We start from the raw sequence: 22,278 nt of genomic DNA on the forward strand, positions 1-22,278 counted from the left end.
ACCCTGTTTCCCTGGATGGTAACATCTTGTGTTACCTTGGTCCACTGATCAAAACTAAGAAATTAACATGACCAATGAGTTCTAATATAACAAACTACAATAAATTCAGTGACATTTTTTTCAGGTTATATCACAACTAGCTTTTAAGAACTACCATTTGTTTGAGTTTCACTGTAGTATCAAAGAAGATTATCAATAAATATCTGAAAAACTATCCATGTTTTTCTTTTCTTCTCTTTTCTAACTATATATCTGTGTGAAGTAAAAAACTTTTTATAAACTTCAACTAAAATTACATATTTCAACAGAGTGAATGTAGAAGTGACATGAGAATCCAGCTACTTTCTCTTAAGCTGAACATCAAATAGATTTGCAAATATGAGGAACAAGGCCACTCTTCTGATTAAATATTTTTGTTCTAGAATATATAGCTATTTTTCATAAAAATGTCATATATGGTAATAAGTGACGAATTTGCCGTTATTTTAAATAAGCATTAATTTTTTTCTGGTTTAAGTTTTGAATATGGTAGATATTAGTAGACATGGCTCAAATAAATAAAATCATTTGAGTTACTTGATATTTTTAAAGAATGTAAAGGGGTTCTGAGAGCAAATTACCTGAGAAGAGCTTCCCTAAGGATCCATTGTATGTAATGGGTTAACTTTTCTACAATGCATTGAGGCCAGTACTATCTATATACCATCTTTGGGAGAACTGAGAAAAATCGTCATTCAAATTATGTTTTATAGAGCTTATAGGGTCTCACAGGAGCCCAGTAGGGAAAGCTTATTGTAGACATTAATAAGTTAATAGATGTAAAATATGTTGAACCGTGATTAGCAGATAAGCCCTCTGTAGATGTGAGCTGTTATTTTTGCTTTAATTAATTCCTGCAATCATTTGACAGATATGTGTACTCAAATATCTTCTCTCTGCTGGTGGCCTGATTTTTAATTGTCTTTATGGTGTGCCTTTTTGTGTAGAAACTTTAAGTTTTAATCTGTGTTCAAATTTATCAACACTGTTTCTCATAGTTCATTCTTTTTACATCTCATAGAAGAAATTCTTCCCTTCCCCAAAGTTATAATGATGTGCTTTTATACTTCCCTCTAAAAATTTCCAAGTTTCCAAGCATTTCTTTTCACCAACTCATGCAACCACTCTTGTTAAGATAAGCATGACCTCCATGGTGCCAGAGTCAGTGGCTGGTCCTCTGTCTTCAATCTGTTGACCCATGAGCAGCCTTTGACTCGGTCGATGTTTCCTTAATTCCTGAAATTCTTTCTCCCTTTGGCTTCAGGGATATAGCTTTTTTGGGGTTATTCTCCTGCTCATAATCTTCTTTGTCCTTGGCTTCTTTGGCGGTCTTCCTCCTAAGTGTTGAAGTGACCTGGACCTCCAACTTTGCACCTCTTCTCTCTTCTATCTGTCTTCACGTTCTCTTCGTTCTCATCTTGTTTTATGGCTTTAAATGTCTAAACACTGATGATTCTAAAAATGTACACCTTAATTCTAGCCTCTCCTCTCAACTCTCTTTTATTCAACTCCCTCTTGGATATCTAATAAGCATCTCAAACTTCATTTGACCCAAACAGAATCACTGATTTCTCCAAGTTGTTTCTTCCATGGTGCCAAACCCATTCATTCTGTTGTTTCAGCTTGGAATGTTGGACTTTTCTCGTTCTCTTTCTTTCACAATTCACATCCAGATTTTAGGCAAATTTTGCTTTTTCCTTCAGAGTACGTTCTAAACCTTAACCACTTTGCGCCTCCTCCCACTATGGTTGGGGCTGCGGCTTCTCCACCTTCCTTCCCACTCTCCTTCCTGCCCCCTTTGCAGCCACAGTGGCCTCTGCTGTCCTTTGAGCTCACCAAGCACATCACCAGCCCCTGCCTCAGTAATGATCTTGTTCAGGCTCCTGCCTTGCCTGTAGAGCCTTCATTCCTCCTCACCCTCTAGGAGTCAGATTCCTAGTGACCCCTGTTTGCTTCAGGAGCAGGTGGAGTCTAAGGCTTCAGCCCTGCTCTCTTCTTCACGTTCCTGTTATGTATAGATTCCCAATACAATTTCTTGTATTCCTATGCATTTTGTCTTGCCATTTTGTATCTATTATTGTTATGTGTTCGGAGAAGAGATGTACATCTTTAGTGGGACATCCGAAAGAAAAGCTTTTATGCCTGTAAATTTTCTTGTGAGCTCACTATTATGTGTGCTTATATTTTTTGGCTACATTTCCCCTTTATGTAATATGTAATTGCAATTTTGACTTTTTCTGAGGTTCATAGGTTATCTAGGAGGTACTTTCTTTTCTCCGAGAGAGAGAGTGAGAAAGTATGATCAGGGTGAGGGAGGGAAGAGAGACTCTTAAGAGAATCTTTAGCAGGCTCTAGGTTCAGCACAGAGCCTGATGCAGGGCCTGGTCCCATCACCCTGAGATCCTGACCTGAGCCGAAACCAAGAGTTGGTCCTTTTTTTTTTTTTAAAGATTTTATTTATTTATTTGAGAGAGAAGGAAGAGATAAATAGATAGTGAGAGAGAGCATGAACCGGGAAGAGAGGGGGAAGCAGGCTCTTCACTGAGCAGGGAGCCCTATGGGGGGCTCCATCCCAGAACCCTGGGATTGCGACTTGAGCTAAAGGCAGATGCTTAATTGACTGAGCCACCCAAGAGCCCACTAGAAGATATTTTCTTAATTACTAATTTATTAATGTCTTTTAAAAATGACTATTTTCCTATAAATTTCCAATTTTTCTGTTATTATTAGAGATTATGGCCTATAATTTTTTTATCATGATTGCAAGCTCAAGAGGAAAAAAAGTATAGTCTCAAAGCTTAAGGAATAAGGTTCTGTAATTGTTAAATAAAAATTTTTTCACAATATTATTCAAATCTTCAATATTATTAATTTTTAAAATCTGTGTGATCCACCAACCTCTGAATAAACACAGTAAAATTCCCCACCATATATACATTTTCAAATTCTCCTTGAATTGCTAGGAGTTTCTGTTTGATGCAATTTTCTGCTATGTCGTATCCAGTTTTATGATGTATATTTTCTTTGTGGGGTGTATTTTTGTTGTCACACAATATTCTTTTTTGTCTTTCTTTTTTTAATACATTTGTCCTTGCATTTGCTTTGCCCAATATTGCCACTCCTGCTTTCTTTTTGCTCAACTTTGCATGGTCTACTGTTGCCTAGTTCTTTACTTTTAACATTTTTCTTGTAAAAAAGAATGTTTTAAAAAATATTTACTCATTTATTTTATTTTTTAAAAATTTTTATTTATTTTTTTAAAAGATTTTATTTATTTATTTGGCAGACAGAGATCACAAGTAGGCAGAGAGGCAGGCAGAGAGAGAGAGGAGGAAGCAGGCTCCCTGCTGAGCAGAGAGCCTGATGTGGGGCTCGATCCCAGAACCCTGGGATCATGACCTGAGCCGAAGGCAGAGGCTTTAACCTACTGAGCCACCCAGGCGCCCCGTATTTATTTTAAAGAGAGAGTGAAAATGCATGTTCGAGAGCATGAAGGGGGGAGGCAGAGAGACAGAGAGAGAAGCAGACTTCCTGCTGAGCATGGGGTCTGATGTGGGGCTCAATCCCAGGATCCTGAGATCATGACCTGAACTGAAATTAAGAGTCAGATGCTCAACCACTGAACCACCCAGATGCCCCCAAAAGTGTATGTTTTATTTAAATAATGCACTGTTAGGTTTTATTTTATTTCTTTATTTTAAAGATCTATTTATTCATTTGAGAAGGGGAGTAGAGGGAGAGGGAGAGAGAATCCTAAGCAAACTCCATGCTGAGCATAGAGCCCAATGCAGGGCTCGATCTCATGAGCCTGAGATTACAACCAAGGGTCAGATGCTTAAACAACTATGTCATCCAGGTGCCCCTAGATTTTATTTTTTAATCCCATCTGACAGTCTCAGAATTTTAACGGAAGAATTAATTCTGTTCATGTTTTTGTGTTAGTGAATGTACTTAGGGTTTAGGGGCTCTGGTGTTATTTTGTGTTATTTATATCCATTTGGGATGTGCTTGACCTGACATAATGGAATATCTGGCAAATAGTTGCTTAATTAAATCAACATTTCATGTTTATTTTATCACATTTCATTTGATAATGGTACAACTGCATTCTTCAAAGTTTGTTATTTGTCTCAGATGGTGAGGCCTCTGGAGGTCTCTGCATGGCTAGTAGGAGCGTAGCTGCTCAGGAAAATCATCAAGGCCCTGCCTCCTTCTCTCTTTGCACTTCCTGGCCCTTAGCTGTGGCTTTTTTCCTCATGGTGGCAAAAGTCTTCTGGCAATTCCTGGCTTCATGTCTTCATTCCAGGGAGGAGGAAGGAGGAAATAAAAGAGGAGGGGGTGAAGGAATTTTTCCTAAGAAGATTTCCCTTTCGGTTCAGAGGGGGAAAGTCCTTTACTAGGAATTCTGCTTACATCTGCTTTGTCAGAAACCGGGGACATACAGTTCTAGACTGATCCCTTGCTAATTCTACTTGCCCTTCGAGGCTGGCATAGAAACTTGCCTCTCCTGAAGCTGCAAGATTCCTACACACCCTGAGCAGATGTGGATTTTCTGATAAGGGAGGATGGTGGGGTGGAGGGGTGGTGGCTGGGCATGACACTGTCTGCTCCAATGCTACATAGTGTTTGTTTTCTCTTACCCTTCACAGATCTTTGCAAGATTGATAAACCTATTATCATTTATTCCCCCCCACTATTAATCTGGAAGTTTTAGAATTTTAATAGTGTTTTATCAGTCATAACTAAGCCTGTGTTTCTCTATGACAATGTTGCTTTTACCATGCAAAAAAGTAACAGTAGCTTCCTTATATTAGTCAGGGAATTAATGCTACCTTAGGCAATGGATAACCTCTGAAATTTCAGTGGATTAGTATAAAGAAGGTTTATTTCTCGATGTGGATTGGGTAGTTCCTCTGGGTCACTGGCTTTCAAACACTCATGGATCAGGCTGCTTTTTTCCTCACAGTAGTGCCATCTTGGGTGAGATGGGTGGATGAGAGACGGTATATGGAAAAGTCACACCAATCGCAACAGTCGCAGCCTGAAAGGGTACAGATCACCTCCTCTGACATCCACAGTCTAAGATTCATTCACATGGCCACATGGAATTGAAGGGGAGCTGAGGAAAGTAATCACGTGGTGGGCTCAGGGAGGAGAAACGAGGTGCCAGACAGTATGGTGGTGGTCCCAGATTGTCATTCTGGTCCCGCCCACATTGCGTTCTCCTCTTCCATATTAATACACTCACCACCACCTTAAGGGGATACTCTCAAGTCCCAGGCAGTCACTGCACCCTGCCCGAAGTCCGCAGTCTGCCTGGGTTCTGCATTAATCTCTCTAATGTCTGGGTGTGGCTGAAGAGTCGTGTCATCTAAACACCCTCCTCCTTCATGACACAGTGTGTGGCGGTAGAGTGGAGTGAGAATGCACACCATGGAAAAGGGGAGAATGGGAGCCCTACTCGGTCACCAGCTGATAGCATTCCTGCAGTCCCCACAGGTCAGGCTGCGCCGTTTTCCTGCCCCGGCACTGAAGGGACAGACTTCAATAAGGGCAGGACTGTGCCCTCGAGGAGCCGCCTCCCTGTTCTTTGCTCCCCGTGGCCTCATCTGAAGTGAGTGTTGAGGACCACGCCCTCCTTGGACCACTACCGTCTTTGAAACCTTCTTCCTGTCCATTCCTTGAGGTTGGGTACCTAAGAGTGGTTGACGTCTTGAACAATCAAAGGCTTTTTTCAGCCCAGACTCAAAAAACTTAGGAGGCTTCTGATCTGTTCGGTTCCATGTTCCTGTAACCACAGCTTTTCTAGACATTTTTTGCAAGTTGACTGCCATTCTCTGCCTCTAATTCCCTGTATCTCTCCTTTGAACCGAAGGGCATCTATCTATCCCAGGATTTTTGAAAAATACCACAAGAGATTGCACTCTTAAGGCACTTGTGTTAGCCTGACTCCTCTGACAAGCAGAGACAGGGATGGGGTTACACACACAAGAACTTTATTCAGGAAATACAACTGTCCTCGTGGGAGAGAGGTGACAGAGTCCTGGAGGAGTGTGGGAGAGCCATTGTGTAGCAACACAAGCTTGACATTGAGTGAAAAAGGTGTGGAAGGCAGAGGTGTTCTAGGCAGGAGGGAGGATGGTAGGAGGGGGAGGGTTATAGACAGTCATGCAGCCCGAGGGAGGTTTGTCAAGGGTCATTGACATTGCCCATCCGAAGTCTGCTGTTCTCCAGGAATGGGCCCACCATTCCTGGAGAACAGGAGCCACCTCTGGAAAGCATGGTGGCCGGCAAACACAGGCGCGTAGGAACTGAAGAGTTTGCTCGCTTCAGCTCCCCTGCAGTTGGATGACCGTGGAGCACATTCTGGCCACCACAGTGTTCTGTGCCCTTGGTCACTTTCTTTACCTTAGAAGTTCTATTGGGCTCTGTCATGCAAACTTAAAAAAAAATCCCCTCTCTTGTACTTTGGGCCCTAGAAGCAGGTAATTTTTTCCAATCCTACAAAGTCCCAGATTGCTGTGTTCTCTCTATTCCCTTTCATTTTTACTTGCAAAGCACTCAATTCTTTCTGGAACTCACTTCTTTCTCTTAACACCTTGCTGAACACAGCTGCTGGCCAGCAACACGCACCACTAATATCCTGTTCGCCCATCTCTTGCCTCAGAGTGTCAGGTTTGGAAGGTGTGAGGGTCTGCCTTTCCAGTTACAGCGACTGCTGATTTTGTCAGATGTTTTGCTCTTGTGTTAACATGGACCCCTTGGCATTCCTTCTGGCTGCTGCGGAATTTCACCTCTTTGCTAAGGCAATGACAAATAGTTGATATTTCTGTTTCTGCACCGTCAGGTTTTGGGGATCAATTTCCATTTTAGTCATGGTGATCAATGGAATCTGTTGCAACAGGTGAACGAAGCAATCTCAGTGGCTTAATAGGGCACCGGTTTATTTCTTGCTCATGTTACAGGTTGCTGTGGTTCAGAGGCCTAGGCTCTGTATCTTGCAACACTGTCTCCAATTCCTTATTTCCAGCCAGTGGACAGGAGGGAGGGAGAGAGAGAGAAGGCATGGACAGACGGACGGACACACTCTCTCCTGCTGTTCTGTGTGCTGAAGATCTCCTAGGCGCTTAGCCGCCGACCCCAGTTCCAGCCTCAGGCACCTGCTTCAGTGGGCTGACTTGGCAGCTGTGTTGCTCCCTGGAGAGAGTGGGAAGGAAGTGGACCTGCACTCAGGCTGATCTCTCTCTGGGAGGATTTTTGTAGATGACAACGTTGTGTAGAGACAATGTTGTGTAGAGACAACATTGTGTAGAAATAACATTGTGCACCATTGGCCAACCTAGCTCCTCCTGGACTGATTATAACTCAGACCTGTTTCTTCTTCCTTCCTTGTTCCTCCTTCCGCTGTGAGGCAGCAAGCGACAAGCACATCCAGTGGCTCCTGGGGGCAGATGGTGACGTCTGGGTCTGGATCATGGGAGAAGGTCCCGGGGACAAGCCCTATGAAGAGATCTCTGAGGAGCTGATTGCAGAGAGGGCGCGGCTGCAGGCCCAGAGGGAGGCGGAGGAGCTCTGGTGAGAGGTGCAGATGGGTGTTGGGTGGGGTCTGCACACGGAGCCCAGGCTGGGTCTAAGCTTTAGGACCGGAGGCTGTGGGTGGAAGGGAGCAGGTCCCAGGCAGTTGGCTGACCCTGTTGAGCTCAGCTAAGATTAGGGGAATAAGGATCAGAGTCTTCATCAAGTAGATCTTGTAAGCTCAGATCCTGGCTCCCCCAGGGAGTAGTGAGCTGATCTGGGGTCTTGGTTTTCACATCTGTGGTGTGGGCCCAACACCCTTTCCATCTGGACGTAGTTTGGGTTCACTGAGATAATACAGATGGGACAGTAGAGGAACTGGATTCACCATTGTCGTCAGCTTGTTCCTCTTCCTTTTAGCTGCATTTTGCACCCAATGTGGATAGTTGAGTCCCCGGTGAGATTTGGAGTCAGACTTCTTTCATAAACAACTTTTAACTTTTTTTTTTTGCCTAAGTTGGAGAGCCATATGAAGTTGACTCCAACGTTTCACCCCACAACTTTTAATGACAGTATTTTAATTGTAAAATTGTAACAACAACTCAACACCCATGGCCTAAGATAACTATGGTGAGCATTTAGGCAACACCTTGATAAATTGATTAATATAGATTCACAATGTTATTTAAGATTACTATATGGTATCCTATTACGTGAGAAACCCAACTTGATCTTGTGGATGGACATTTAGGTTGTCCTCCAATTGTTATGTTCATCCTCTGATGAACCTCTTCTAGTTACACCTTTGTGATCTTGAGTGAGAAAAAGGATTTCTGAGTCTCCCCCCCCCACCCCCCGGCTTCCAGAACAATTCGGGTGATTTACACTACCCAACAGGACAGTGACTATTTTCCCACAACTTTGCCAGCATTGAGTTTTGGCATTCTGATAGACGAAGACATGTTGCTCCTGGTTTTCATTTGAAGTCCTGTGGTTATGTGGTCCTTCACTTTCCTACCTGAGCTCATACCTGCTGGTGTTCTCTTGCAAGGAGACAGAAAGAGGCAGAAATCACCAAGAAGTTTCGGGATGCTCTGGCCAATGAGAAAGCCCGGATCCTGGCGGAGAAGTGGAAAGTGGAGATGGAGGACCGGAAGGCTGCCAAAGTCCTGGAGGAACGCATCCGTGAGGAGTTCAAGGTGAGTCAGCATGTGGGGCATCTGCGTGCGGCCACCAACGCCAGCTCCCAGGTACTAGTGCCCATCTCTTGGTTGGTACTGAGTGCTTTATGGGAACAGAAATCTTACATGTCTGAGCAGGGAGGAACGTAACTCCCCATTTGAGTCAATCCACTTCTCATTGGATAGATGAGGAAACTAAGTGTTAGACAGAGGAAGAGTCTTGCCAAGGACATCGTGTAGGAGGGGGTGGAAATAGGACCAGAACTCAGACCTTCTGTCTCGTAACCCAAGGGGCTTGGAAAGGGACCCAGAAAGTGCTAATTTTGTGGTCAGACCAAACTGGGATCCAGTTCTAATTCTCCTGGTTAGTCCTGTGTGACCTTGGAAAGCTTGCTGAACTTCTCTTAGCATTTACATTCTTTTTTATAATCTTAGAGTAACAACAGCCCCATCTTAAGATTTTTGGAGGATTCAAGGAGATGAAAAATGGACATTTTCCGGCCTTGGAGAGTGAGTTGTTGGGAACCTTGCATTTGCACTCCTTCTGGGAATGTTAGGACCTAGTAAAAGAGTTTTATTTACTTTGTCCTCTGGTAAGAAACGTAGGTTAACTAAGAAAAAATTGTTTTTCTGGTTCCTATTTTACAATTTACTTTTTTTCTGTAGGAATAATAAATTGAGAGGGGGAGAAAACTGAGAAAATACATATAAGTGAAAAGAAGAAAATAAGAATCATGTCAAATCCCAACAATCATATTATTTTATGAAGTCTATATTCATGGCAGGCAGGCGGAGAGAGAGGGGGAAGCAGGCTCTCTGCCGGGCAGAGAGCCTGATGTGAGGCTCGATCCCAGGACCCTGAGACCATGACCTGAGCTGAAGGCTAAGGCTTAACCCACTGAGCCACCCAGGTGCCCCAAACATTTAAACATTTTAATAATACTTTTTCCTATAATGATTAGACAATGAGGACAGTGGCCCCTTAAGATCATTTATGTTGCAAATTATTTTTCTCAGAGGATTTTTTTTTCTTTGAGAGAGAGAGAGAAAGCAGGGGGAAGGGCAGAGAGAGAGAGAGAGAGAGAGAAAGAATCTTAAGCAGGCTCCACACCCAGGGCAGAGCTCCAGGCGGGACTCCATCTCACAACCCTGAGATCACGAGTCAGATCCTCAACAGACTGAGCCACCCAGGGGCCTCTCAGGATTGTTTTTTTCTTAATTTTGGTTGTAGTGCTTTCAGGTGTACAGAAGATTAAAATTTTTATTAGCCAACTACATCAAGGTTTAAAAAAAGATTTGTTTTGGGACGCCTGGGTGGCGCAGTTGGTTAAACGACTGCCTCCGGCTCAGGGCGTGATCCTGGAGTCCCGGGATCGAGTCCCACATCAGGCTCCCAGCTCCATGGGGAGTCTGCTTCTCCCTCTGACCTTCTCCTCGCTCATTCTCTCTCTCACTGTCTCTCTCTCTCAAATAAATAAAATAAAATCTTAAAAAAAAAAAATTAAAAAAAAATAAAAAAAATAAAAAAAGATTTGTTTTATGCTAAGAAAGATCTGTGCCACTACAAGCTTGTACTCCTATTAATCTACATTGTTCTACTTCTCCTTCGTGATTTTATTTCTCACTTCTTTTCCTTCCACATGGTCAGCAGATTGTGCCATCGTCGTTTACGATATAATCCCTCCTCTCCTCTCTCATAGCACTTGCTGCCTCGATTCTTCTTACAGATCTTTGGATCTCTTCATGGATTTTTCTTCTTTGATTTTTCCTGAGCTAGATTTGCTTATTTAATGACTGTAGCATTTAAAATCAGTTTTGGGCCTCCTGGGTGGCTCAGTCGTTAAGTGTCTGCCTTCTGCTCAGGTCCTGATCCCAGGGTCCTGGGACTGAGCCCTGCATCCGGCTCCCTGCTCTGTGGGAAGCCTGCTTCTCCCTCTCCCCCTCCCCTTGCTTGTGTTCCCTCTCTTGCTGTGTCTCTGTTGAATAAATAAATAAATAAATAAATAAAATCTTTAAAAAAAGTAAATAAAATGAGTTTTAACAACTGCTAAGGTAAGAACCTATCATTGCTCTTCATTTTCAAGATGTCCTTGGCTGATTCTACCCATTTATTTTTTCTACTCAAGATAAATTTGAATCCTTGCATCACTATCTTCCTCCCACAAACACGCGCGCGCGCGCACACACACACACACACCCACCCCACACAGTGATTTTTAACTGGAATTACATAGCCTTACAGATGTATTTGTGGAGGACGGACATTTTTTCCAATACTAAATTATTCAGCTTGTTCAGGATATGGTATGGTCTCCCAGTTACTTAAAACCTCTTTTTGTCTTTGGTAAAGTGATTTTGCTGTCATTTGTTTGTTTGTTTTTTAAACATCTGTAAATGCACGGGCCACCCAATCCCAAACATTCACAATAACTTATATGTAATGTTGTGCTTTCATCTTTTGGGCTTTGGTAAAATTTATTGTTTTACTTAAATGTCCCACATCTCTTTTCTTGTTAAACTGTAGGTTTAATATTTGTTACTGTGATTGTGAGTAAGATTGTTCTTAAAACCTAGTGTAATTGCTGGTTACATATTTATATTGTTACTGATCTTATTTAATTTTCCCTTGAGGATTTTATACACACACACACACACACACACACACGATTCTCTTGAGTTTTTAAGGGAAGCAATAGTTACTCTCCAAACCTTTTTTTTTTTTTTTTTAAAGATTCCATCCATTTAACAGAGAGAAACCACAAGTAGACGGAGAGGCAGGCAGAGAGAGAGGGAAGCAGGCTCTCTGCTGAGCAGAGAGCCCGATGCGGGACTCGATCCCAGGACCCCGAGATCATGACCCGAGCCGAAGGCAGCGGCCCAACCCACTGAGCCACCCAGGCAGTAATTTCAAATTTGCAGCAAAATTGGAAAAAAAGTATTCGTAGAATTTCCACTGAAATTCACCAGTCATTAACATCTTGTCACATTTGTGTTGTCTCTTTTCTCCCCTCCTCTAAATCTGCATCTATCTGTACACACAGGGATATATATACACACATACACACATATATATTTCTGTCGTGACTGCTACATTGTTTTGTTAAGCAATTTGAAAGGAAGCTGTAGATACTGTAGACTCTAGCCCAGGGCTTACCAAACTCTTTTTTGTAAAGATCCAGATAGTTAATATTCTAGGTTTTGTCAGCCACACTTTCTCTGTCACAACTACTCAATCAGGCCATCATAGCACAAAAAGCAGCTGCAGACAATATGTGAGCAAGTGGGTGTGGCTGTCTTTTAATAAGACTTTATTATTTTTTTTAATTTTAAAATTTATTTGACACAGAGACAGAGAGGAAGAGAGAGAGTGAGAGTGCACATGAGTGCAATGGAGAAGGGCAGGCGGAGAGAGAGAAGCAGAGGCTGTATCCCAGGAGCCCGGGATCATGACCTGAGCCAAAGGCAGATGCTTTACCGAGTCGCCCAGAAGCCCACATAAGACTTTATTGTAAACAATCGACAGAGGGTAGATCTGGAGTTTGCTGACTCCTGATCAAACTGTATGTACTTCATTGTGCATCTCCCATGACCGAGAACCTTTCCCTGTAGAGCCACAACAATCATTGTCACACCTGCTGAAATGAACAGTAATTCCATAATAGTATAAAAATCCACTCAATCCATAGTGAAGAGATGTTTAGTTTATACGGTTGGATTTTGCATCCGATTATTTAAGCCTGCTGGAGAAGGCAGCAATACTTTCTATGTATCTCTAAGAGCAAGCATCCCCTCTCCTAATCTCTGGCCTCCCTCCGCCCCAGAGATGAACTGAGTCCCAGAGGCTGGGAAGATGGCTTTGTGGAGCTGGTGTTCTGGGGCTCAGTCCACAAGGAGATTACAGAGGGGTTGAATTCCCAGAGCTTTTCTGATTGATGATCTCCTTGAGATCCTCAGTGAGAGAGATGATAAATTGTGGGGTACTCCATGTCAGGGTTCATGGAGAGCTCAGAAAAGCTATGAGGTTTACCAAGGGACCCAAATGCAGGCTTTGGGTGTTATTTATAAGGAGAGCTATGGTAATGATATGTTTGTTTTGTCTTAAAAATTAATTTGCTACCTGTGAACGTTCAAACTTGAGTACTCATAGTGATCCTGATTTGGTAATGCCTGTATTTTGAGGAACCTCAGACATGTGAGTACCATCTGTGAGGTCCGGGTGGGGCTCCTCAGGGCAGTGTCTTCTAGGAATGTCAGCTCATGGACTTGGGGTGGGCAGGTCCAGGTTTATGGGCTGGGATATTCTCTGTAAATGGGCTGCCCTTGTAGTGTCATGAACTCTTCATCCCAGGCGCTGTCTTAGCATAGGCGGAAACAAGCAGTTTCTGTGGTGGACTAAATACAGCTGGTGGCAAATTCTTCCTCACTTCTCTCTTTTGAGAATTGTTTATTTCCCTTCCCTTTAGTCTGCTCTGGCCTTGTGACTAGCTTTGATCTGTAGGTTACAACCGGAATGACTCAGTGTAACTTTTGAGGACAGGCTTTAGGAGATTGGCAGCTTCTGGCCCTCTTGCAATGCTCCCTTTTGGAACCTGCACCCTGAGAAACCCTACAGCCTTCGACTACTGCTGTGTAAGGAAACCCGGGCAAGCCGGGCAGAGAGAAGGGGGCTGTGTGGAGGACACCGAGGCACCAGACACATGAGTGAAATCTTGGTTCTTCTGGTGAATGATCCTAATTAACTGATTGACCTCAGATGGAACCATGTGGAGCAGAAGGGCCACCAAGCTCTGGCCAAATTATTAACCTACAGAACCACAAGCAAATATAATGGTTGTTATTTTAAGACATTATGCTTTCCGGGAGTTTGTTGCCTGGTAATAGATAACGGTAATAGATAATGGGAACATCTCTGTCAAAGGTATTTATGCATTGAACTAGAGATTGGCTCAGATAATTTTCATTGTGTCTTTCAACATCAAGATTCTAGCCAGATGTGAGTCTTGCATGTGGGGATGCACGAACAAAGTTCATTTAATTTTGTACATTTTTCCCCCCTTTCCCTGAAAACCTAAGTGCAGGTTGTTGGGGGGTGGTGGTGGTGTAATAGTCATGAACTCCTTACTCTCTACAAGCTTACAGGGTGCTGGGGGGAGAGAGAGAGACAACTCTGTGAGTCCCCTGAGCCCCCAGCACACCTGGGGGACTACAGCAGGGTCCCCCTGAAGGAGGCTGGGTGTGAGCAGAGCTGGAAATAGACAGGAGATCCGTGGAATGGTGACTGGTCTGGTGGGGCGAGGGAAAAGAGCACGTGATGGGAGAAGCCAGACAGGAACCTGGCAAGGTAGGCTGTGGGGCCCTTGGATGCTACGATCAAGGGGCAGATGGTTGTCTGTGGGCAGAGCAGCGCTGTGAGGCTCTTGATACAGAGGACATGGTTCAAGCCACCTCTATGGGAATGACTGTCTGGTGGCCCCAGTGTGATGCCGGTGAGGAAGGTGTGGGGGGAGGTAGGGGCCAGTGAGGGGACTGTTGTAGTCATCACAGTGGTCACCGAGGAGTCTGATGATGGCGAGATTCAGGGGGATGGACACAGAGAAACGGGGGAGGCGAAATCAGCAGGGCTCGCATAAATTAGATGCTGGGATGAGGGGGCGGAAGAGCAAAGGCACCTGAACTCAGGCTGAGGAGTAGGGACGGGGGTGCTACCCTGGTGCAGAGGTGAGCTGGGAAGAGGGGGTAGGCTTGGTGGGCAGAGAATGTGCTAGCTGGGCCCAGGGGGTTTGTGTTTTGTGCCACTAGAAGCAGATATTGGGGTGGAGGCTGGAGGAGATGGGGAAGCTGGACGGGAGGGCGGCTGGTGGAGGGGGCATGGGCTGCCTGTGTCCAGGATGCAGGCAGGTTCTGTGAATTCTCCTGGTCATAGGAAAGATAAGAGTGAGAATTCCTTTGAGGAAATGGGGGGGGGGAGAATTCCAGAACCTTTTGTAAGGTTAAAAAGGGAACTTCAAAATAGAAGATACAGACAATTGGAAACCTGTTTTTAAAAACCATTCTGTTGTGTCTGGTGCCTTTTGAATGCAATTTACATGCATTTGAAAGTGTTCCTGTAGAAAGAAAGGGGATCCTGAGGCCAGATAGAATTTGCATATTTTCTCAGCTTTCTTAACTCTTCAGACTGCTTTTGACTGCTTCTCCTTCTTTTCAGACCATAGCACACTGACGATAAGGCTCCAGCTCTCTCCCTCTGCCTTAGTCTCCTGCCCTTCCCCGGGGCGGCTGATAAAGAACATACAAGGTTGATGCAATGACGTTGTCCTCTGATTTTGCACCTTGTCCTATTCAAGGCCACTCATTCTCTTTTTGTTTTTTTCTTCCATTAAGGCTGGAGTTCCTCTTAGCCCTTCATGACATTTTTTTTTTTTCCCAATTTATTTATTTTCAGAAAAACAGTATTCATTATTTTTTCACCACACCCAGTGCTCCATGCAAGCTGTGCCCTCTATAATACCCACCACCTGGTACCCCAACCTCCCACCCCCCGCCACTTCAAACCCCTCAGACTGTTTTTCAGAGTCCATAGTCTCTCATGGTTCACCTCCCCTTCCAATTTACCCAAATTCCCTACTACTCTCTAACGCCCCTTGTCCTCCATGCTATTGGTTATGCTCCACAAATGAGTGAAACCATATGATAATTGACTCTCTCTGCTTGACTGATTTCACTCAGCATAATCTCTTCCAGTCCCGTCCATGTTGCTACAAAAGTTGGATATTCGTCCTTTCTGATGGAGGCATAATACTCCATAGTGTATATGGACCACATCTTCCTTATCCATTCATCCGTTGAAGGGCATCTTGGTTCTTTCCATAGTTTGGCGACTGTGGCCATTGCTGCTATAAACATTGGGGTACAGATGGCCCTTCTTTTCACGACATCTGTATCTTTGGGGTAAATACCCAGGAGTGCAATTGCAGGGTCGTAGGGAAGCTCTATTTTTAATTTCTTGAGGAATCTCCACACTGTTCTCCAAAGAGGCTGCACCAACTTGCATTCCCACCAACAGTGTAAGAGGGTTCCCCTTTCTCCACATCCTCTCCAACACATGTTGTTTCCTGTTTTGTTAATTTTGGCCATTCTAACTGGTGTAAGGTGATATCTCAATGTGGTTTTAATTTGAATCTCCCTGAGGGCTAATGATGATGAGCATTTTTTCATGTGTCTGATAGCCATTTGTATTTCTTGATTGGAGAAGTGTCTGTTCATATCTTCTGCCCATTTTTTGATGTGTTTGTCTGTTTCGTGTGGGTTGAGTTTGAGGAGTTCATTATAGATCCTGGATATCAACCTTTTGTCTGTACTGTCATTTGCAAATATCTTCTCCCATTCCGTGGGTTGCCTCTTTGTTTTTTTGACTGTTTCCTTTGCTGTGCAGAAGCTTTTGATTTTGATGAAGTCCCAGAAGTTTATTTTCGCTTTTGTTTCCTTTGCCTTTGGAGACGTATCTTGAAAGAAGTTGCTGTGGCCGATATCGAAGAGATTACTGCCTATATTCTCCTCTAAGATTCTGATAGATTCCTGTCTCACGTTGAGGTCTTTTATCCATTTTGAGTTGATCTTTGTGTACGGTGTAAGAGAATGGTCGAGTTTCATTCTTCTACATATAGCTGTCCAGTTTTCCCAGCACCATTTATTGAAGAGACTGTCTTTTTTCCACTGTATATTTTTTCCTGTTTTGTCGAAGATTAATTGACCATAGAGTTGAGGGTCCATATCAGGGCTCTCTACTCTGTTCCACTGGTCTATGTGTCTGTTTTTATGCCAGTACCATGCTGTCTTGGTGATCACAGCTTTGTAATAAAGCTTGAAATCAGGTAAGGTGATGCCGCCAGCTTTATTTTTGTTTTTCAACGTTTCCTTAGCGATTCGGGGTCTCTTCTGATTCCATACAAATTTTAGGATTATTTGCTCCAGCTCTTTGAAGAATGCCGGTGGAATTTTGATCGGAATGGCATTAAAAGTATAGATTGCTCTAGGCAGTATAGACATTTTAACGATGTTTATTCTTCCGATCCAAGAGCATGGAATGGTCTTCCATCTTTTTGTGTCTTCTTCAATTTCTTTCATGAGTGTTCTATAGTTCCTCAAGTATAGATCCTTTACCTCTTTAGTTAGGTTTATTCCCAGGTATCTTATGGTTCTAGGTGCTATAGTAAATGGAATCGATTCTCTAATTTCCCTTTCTGTATTTTCATTGTTAGTGTATAAGAAAGCCACTGATTTCTGCACATTGACTTTGTATCCTGCCACGCTGCTGAATTGCTGTATGAGTTCTAGTAGTTTGGGGGTGGAGTCTTTTGGGTTTTCCATATAAAGAATCATGTCATCTGCGAAGAGAGAGAGTTTGACTTCTTCATTACCAATTTGGATACCTTTTATTTCTCTCTGTTGTCTGATTGCTGTTGCTAGGACTTCTAATACTATGTTGAACAAGAGTGGTGAAAGTGGGCATCCTTGTCTTGTTCCTGATCTCAACGGGAAGGCTGCAAGCTTTTTCCCATTGAGGATGATATTTGCTGTGGGTCTTTCATAGATAGATTTGATGAGGTTCAGGAATGTTCCCTCTATCCCTATACTTTGAAGCGTTTTAATCAGGAACGGATGTTGGATTTTGTCAAATGCTTTTTCTGCATCAATTGAGAGGACCATGTGGTTCTTCTCTCTTCTCATATTAATTTGTTGTATCACATTGATTGATTTACGAATGTTGAACCATCCTTGTAGCCCAGGGATGAATCCCACCTGATCATGGTGGATAATCTTTTTAATGTGTTGTTGGATCCTGTTGGCTAGGATCTTGTTGAGAATCTTAGCATCCATATTCATCAGTGATATTGGTCTGAAATTCTCCTTTTTGGTATGGTCCTTGCCTGGTTTGGGGATCAGGGTAATGCTGGCTTCATAGAAAGAGTCTGGAAGTTTTCCTTCTGCTTCAATTTTTTGAAACAGCTTCAGGAGAATAGGGGTTATTTCTTCTTGGAAGGTTTGGTAGAATTCCCCAGGGAATCCGTCAGGTCCTGGGCTCTTGTTTTTTGGGAGATTTTTGATCACTGCTTCAATCTCGTTATTAGATATTGGTCTATTCAGGTTGTCGATTTCTTCCTTGTTCAATTTTGGTAGTTTATATTTTTCCAGGAATGCATCCATTTCATCTAGGTTGCTAAGCTTATTGGCATATAACTGTTCGTAGTAACTTCTGATGATTGTTTCTACTTCCTTGGTGTTAGTTGTGATCTCTCCCTTTTCATTCATAATTTTATGAATTTGGGATTTCTCTCTTTTCTTTTGGATTAGTGTAGCCAGTGGCTTATCGATCTTATTGATTCTTTCAAAAAACCAGCTTCTAGTTTCATTGATACGTTCTACTGTATCTCTGGTTTCTCCCTCATTGATCTCAGCTCTAATCTTGATGATTTCCCTTCTTATGTGTGGAGTTGGTTTGATTTGTTGTTGATCCTCCAGTTCTTTAAGGTGTAGAGACAGCTGGTGTGTTCTGGATTTTTCAATTTTTTTGAGCAAGGCTTGGATGGCTATATATTTTCCCCTTAGGACCGCCTTTGCTGTATCCCATAGGTTTTGGACCGAAGTGTCTTCATTCTCATTGGTTTCCATGAATTGTTTCAGTTCTTCTTTGATCTCCTGGTTGATCCAAGCATTCTTAAGCAAGGTGGTCTTTAGCTTCCAGGTGTTTGAGTTCCTTCGGAACTTTTCCTTGTGATTGAGCTCCAGTTTCAAAGCATTGTGATCTGAGAATATGCAGGGAATAATCTCAGTCTTTTGGTATCGGCTGAGTCCTGATTTGTGACCCAGTATGTGGTCTATTCTGGAGAAGGTTCCGTGTGCACTTGAGAAGAATGAGTATTCTTCTGTTTTAGGGTGGAATGTTCTGTATAAATCTATGAGGTCCATCTGGTCCAATGTGTCGTTCAATGCTCTTGTTTCTTTATTGATTTTCTGCTTCGATGATCTGTCTAATTCTGAAAGAGGCGTGTTAAGATCACCTACGATTAGTGTATTCATATCAATATGACTCTTTATCTTGATTAACAGTTTTCTTAAGTAATTGGCTGCTCCCATACTGGGAGCATAGATATTTACAATTGTTAGATCATCTTGGTGGATAGTCCCTTTAAGGATTATGTAGTGTCCTTCTGTATCTCTGACTACAGTCTTTAGTTTGAAGTCTAATTTATCTGATATGAGAATCGCTACCCCAGCCTTCTTTTGAGTCCCATTGGCATGAAAGATGCTTCTCCACCCCTTCACTTTCAGTCTGCGTGTATCTTTAGGTTCAAAATGGGTCTCTTGTAGACAGCATATGGATGGGTCCTGTCGTTTTATCCAATCTGCAACCCTGTGCCGTTTTATGGGTGCATTTAGGCCATTCACATTGAGAGTGATTATTGATAGATACGTTTTTATTGACATCGAGTTACCTTTGAAGTCTTTCTTTCTGTAGACTGTCTCTATATTTCTGTTCAATGCTATTCTTGGGATTTTTCCTCTTTTATAGCACCCCCCTTAATATTTCCTGCAGTATCGGCTTGGTGGTTGCATAGTCTTTTAAGTCTTGCCGGTCTTGGAAACTCTTTATCTCTCCATCCATTTTGAATGTCAGTCTTGCTGGATAAAGTATTCTTGGCTGCATGTTCTTCTCATTTAGTGCCCTGAATATATCTTGCCAGCCTCTTCTGGCTTGCCAGGTCTCTGTGGACAGGTCTGACGTTATTCTGATGGGCTTCCCTCTGTAAGTAAGGAGCCTCTTTGCCCTGGCAGCTTTCAAGAGATTATACCTACAATTATAATTTCTCAATTTGACTATCAGGTGTCGTGATGTTTTTTTGGAGTGTATAATCTTGGGTGGAGACCATTCAGCCTCTAGTACATGGACGCTGGTTTCATTCGCGAGATTCGGAAAGTTTTCATGAAGGACTTGTTCCACGACATCTTCTAGACTTCTTTCTTTCTCCTCCCCTTCAGGAATTCCAATAATTCTGACGTTGGAACGCTTCATGGCATCACTTATTTCCCTAATTCTGCTTTCGTGGGATCTAAGCTGTTTGTTCCAGGCTTCCTCCTGATCCTTTCTCTCTATCTGTTTGTCTTCCAGATCACTAATTCTATCTTCTGTCTCAGTTACCCTAGCTTTGAGAGAGTTTAGATTGGATTGGAACTCATTGAGAGCATTGTGGACCTCCTCCCTGGTAGCTTTAAGCTCCTCCCTAACATTGTGAACATCCTGTCTGGTCGCTTTCAGTTCGGCTCTAATCAATTCTGTTTGGTCATCCATGGCTTTCTCCAACCTAGCTATTGCCTGGATAATTGTTAGCCTGAATTCTCTTTCCGACATATTGTCTATGTTGATAGCCGTTAGCTCTGTTGCGGAAGGTCCATCCTCTGTATTTTTCTTCTGTTGGGCATTCCTCCTCCTAGTCATTTTGGTGGGAGAAGACTGAACAGATGTAGCTGGATGTATCAACTCTGGTGCAGTCAAGGTGCACCCTGGAACACTTCCTGATCTCCGTCTCAGAAGCCTCAGTCTGGGTGCAGAAGCTGAATAAATTCCCCCTTGGACACTGGCAGTGCAGGTTCCAAGTTAAAGACCCTGGGGGCGCAGGATCTTTTGCTCGTCCCCAAAGCCAAGGCAGTGGCGGCTGTCTGGGAGCTCCTGACCACCAGAGAGGTTCCAAGCAGCGATCGCACACTGAGATTTTGCCGCCGGCCGGGGCTGGGAGTGCCCGGCTTGCGCGCACCTCTTTTCAGAGGCGGCTGTGGGTCGGGCGCGCGTCTGGGGCACTGAGAACGGGGCGCTGGTCCGTAAGCCGCAGGCTGGGCTTTTGCGCGCCTCTGTCCGGGGAAGAGTTTCGTGCGCGCGCGGCTTAGACTTTGAAACAATGGCCCGGGTCAAGAAGCGCCCCAGGGCCTTAGAAACCCAGGAGAGCTGGAGCGACGTGCACGCGCATCTCAAGCATTGTGGTAGGGCTAGTGCGCGTTCTGCAGACCGGCGCGGCTCCCATCCCCTCACTGGAGCCGGAACCCCCGCGCTCTGGGGCGCGCTGGCGGCTTAGGGACCAGGAGCCGGTTTCTCCGCCGCACTCTCTCTGCCTCCGCGCCGGGGAGGCCGTCTGGGACTGGGGACTCAAGCCCCTGTCCCTAGCCGCCCCGATTCCCACAATTTGCCCCCGCGATCCTTTGCTCTTTTGGAGTGCTTTCAACCAGTCTCCGAGTTAATGCTGGTCCCCAGACTCAGGGCACTCTCGCTCGTATCGGGGTATTACTTTTGCACCGGTCGCCTCTGGTGGCTCCCTCCCCCTTTTGTTTATCTTCCGATATCAGTCCGCTGTTCCCATTCCGCTTTACCTGCTCACTGGCGTCTTCTGCCCCTGTAGAGATCCAGACGTGTATAATTCTGATCTCAGGCTGATTTCATGGGTGATCAGAGTTCTTTGGTAGGTAATCAGCTCACTTTGGGGTACCAGCTGAAAAGACGCCTCTTCCTAGTACCCCGCCATCTTGTCCCCCCCTTCATGACATTTTGTACAACAATAGAAACAATCCCCACCTAGTTTCCAACAGGATTATCAGTGGTGGGGACATGTTGCACTTTTCAGTTTTCTCTTGAATGGGAGGCTTGATCTCAGTTTCTCCTGGATGAGGCTGGCATCAGCAAGACAACAAGATGCCGTTTACCCTTCCGCTCTCAACAGTCACCAGAAACCCTGTGTTACCCTCTTTTTGTTTGTTAGGTCGTTCACTCCTCCGGTCAGTGTTATGGAGTTCCTGCTCTCTGCTGGCCCCCGTGTGGGGGGCTGTCGGTCAGAGAAAGACAGACACAGGCATGACCCTGCCTTCTTGGGTACATCATCTCAAAAAGCAAGATGGTATTATACGGGCCAGAGGAGCAAGTGAAGGGGCTCGGGACAGCCCTTCTGCCTCCACAATGTGCCACTTAGCCCGGCGGGCTAATTTGAGCTGAAGGCAGTTGAGACCCTGAGAGATCAAGGACACTATTGCCTCACCCTCTAACTATATAGAAGAATCTAAATGGGGGATATTTTCCAGAATGGGGGTTATTAAGAGTGATATATTTGATCCGAGTTACCCAGCTGTACGGCCCGGCAATATCTAATTCCCAAACACCTGCTTTTCTCCTTGATGCCCTGTGAATTGCGTTCCTTTCTTTTGAAATCCCAGACCCCTACCCCCCATCTCCGAAGCTCAGGATGACACATAGCCTCCCTTTTGCCCGACGGTCTTCCATACCTGCCTGCTTTCCTCGTATGTACCCTATGACATCTGATTTCCCCCTGTGAATCTGACTCCCGTGCATCTGATTCTTGGTCCAGCCAGAAGGACCCATGAAGGGGACAGGAATTCTTGCTCCCTAGCACAACACAAATGACCGTGCCTTCCAGAAAAGCATGTCTCCGTGACACTTTCCGCAGGGGTGAGGCGTGGGCTCCCGCGGTGTGACGTTACCAATGGC

At 44.1% G+C, this 22,278-nt stretch overlaps 1 protein-coding gene across 2 annotated transcripts in view; it reads left to right on the forward strand.

Annotated features, from left to right (window-relative positions):
* SH2D4B (SH2 domain containing 4B) overlaps positions 1–22,278 on the forward strand; it is an 88,654-nt gene that overhangs the window by 13,602 nt on the left and 52,774 nt on the right. For both annotated transcript variants that reach the window (XM_044239942.1, XM_044239943.1), the window contains exons 3-4: positions 7,455–7,614; positions 8,606–8,753. In XM_044239942.1, coding sequence (XP_044095877.1) covers positions 7,455–7,614; positions 8,606–8,753 — 308 coding nt within the window. The remainder of the gene's footprint in view (positions 1–7,454; positions 7,615–8,605; positions 8,754–22,278) is intronic.

Source organism: Neovison vison, chromosome 2, assembly GCF_020171115.1.
Source record: "Neovison vison isolate M4711 chromosome 2, ASM_NN_V1, whole genome shotgun sequence".
NCBI classification, from domain to species: Eukaryota; Metazoa; Chordata; class Mammalia; order Carnivora; family Mustelidae; genus Neogale; species Neogale vison.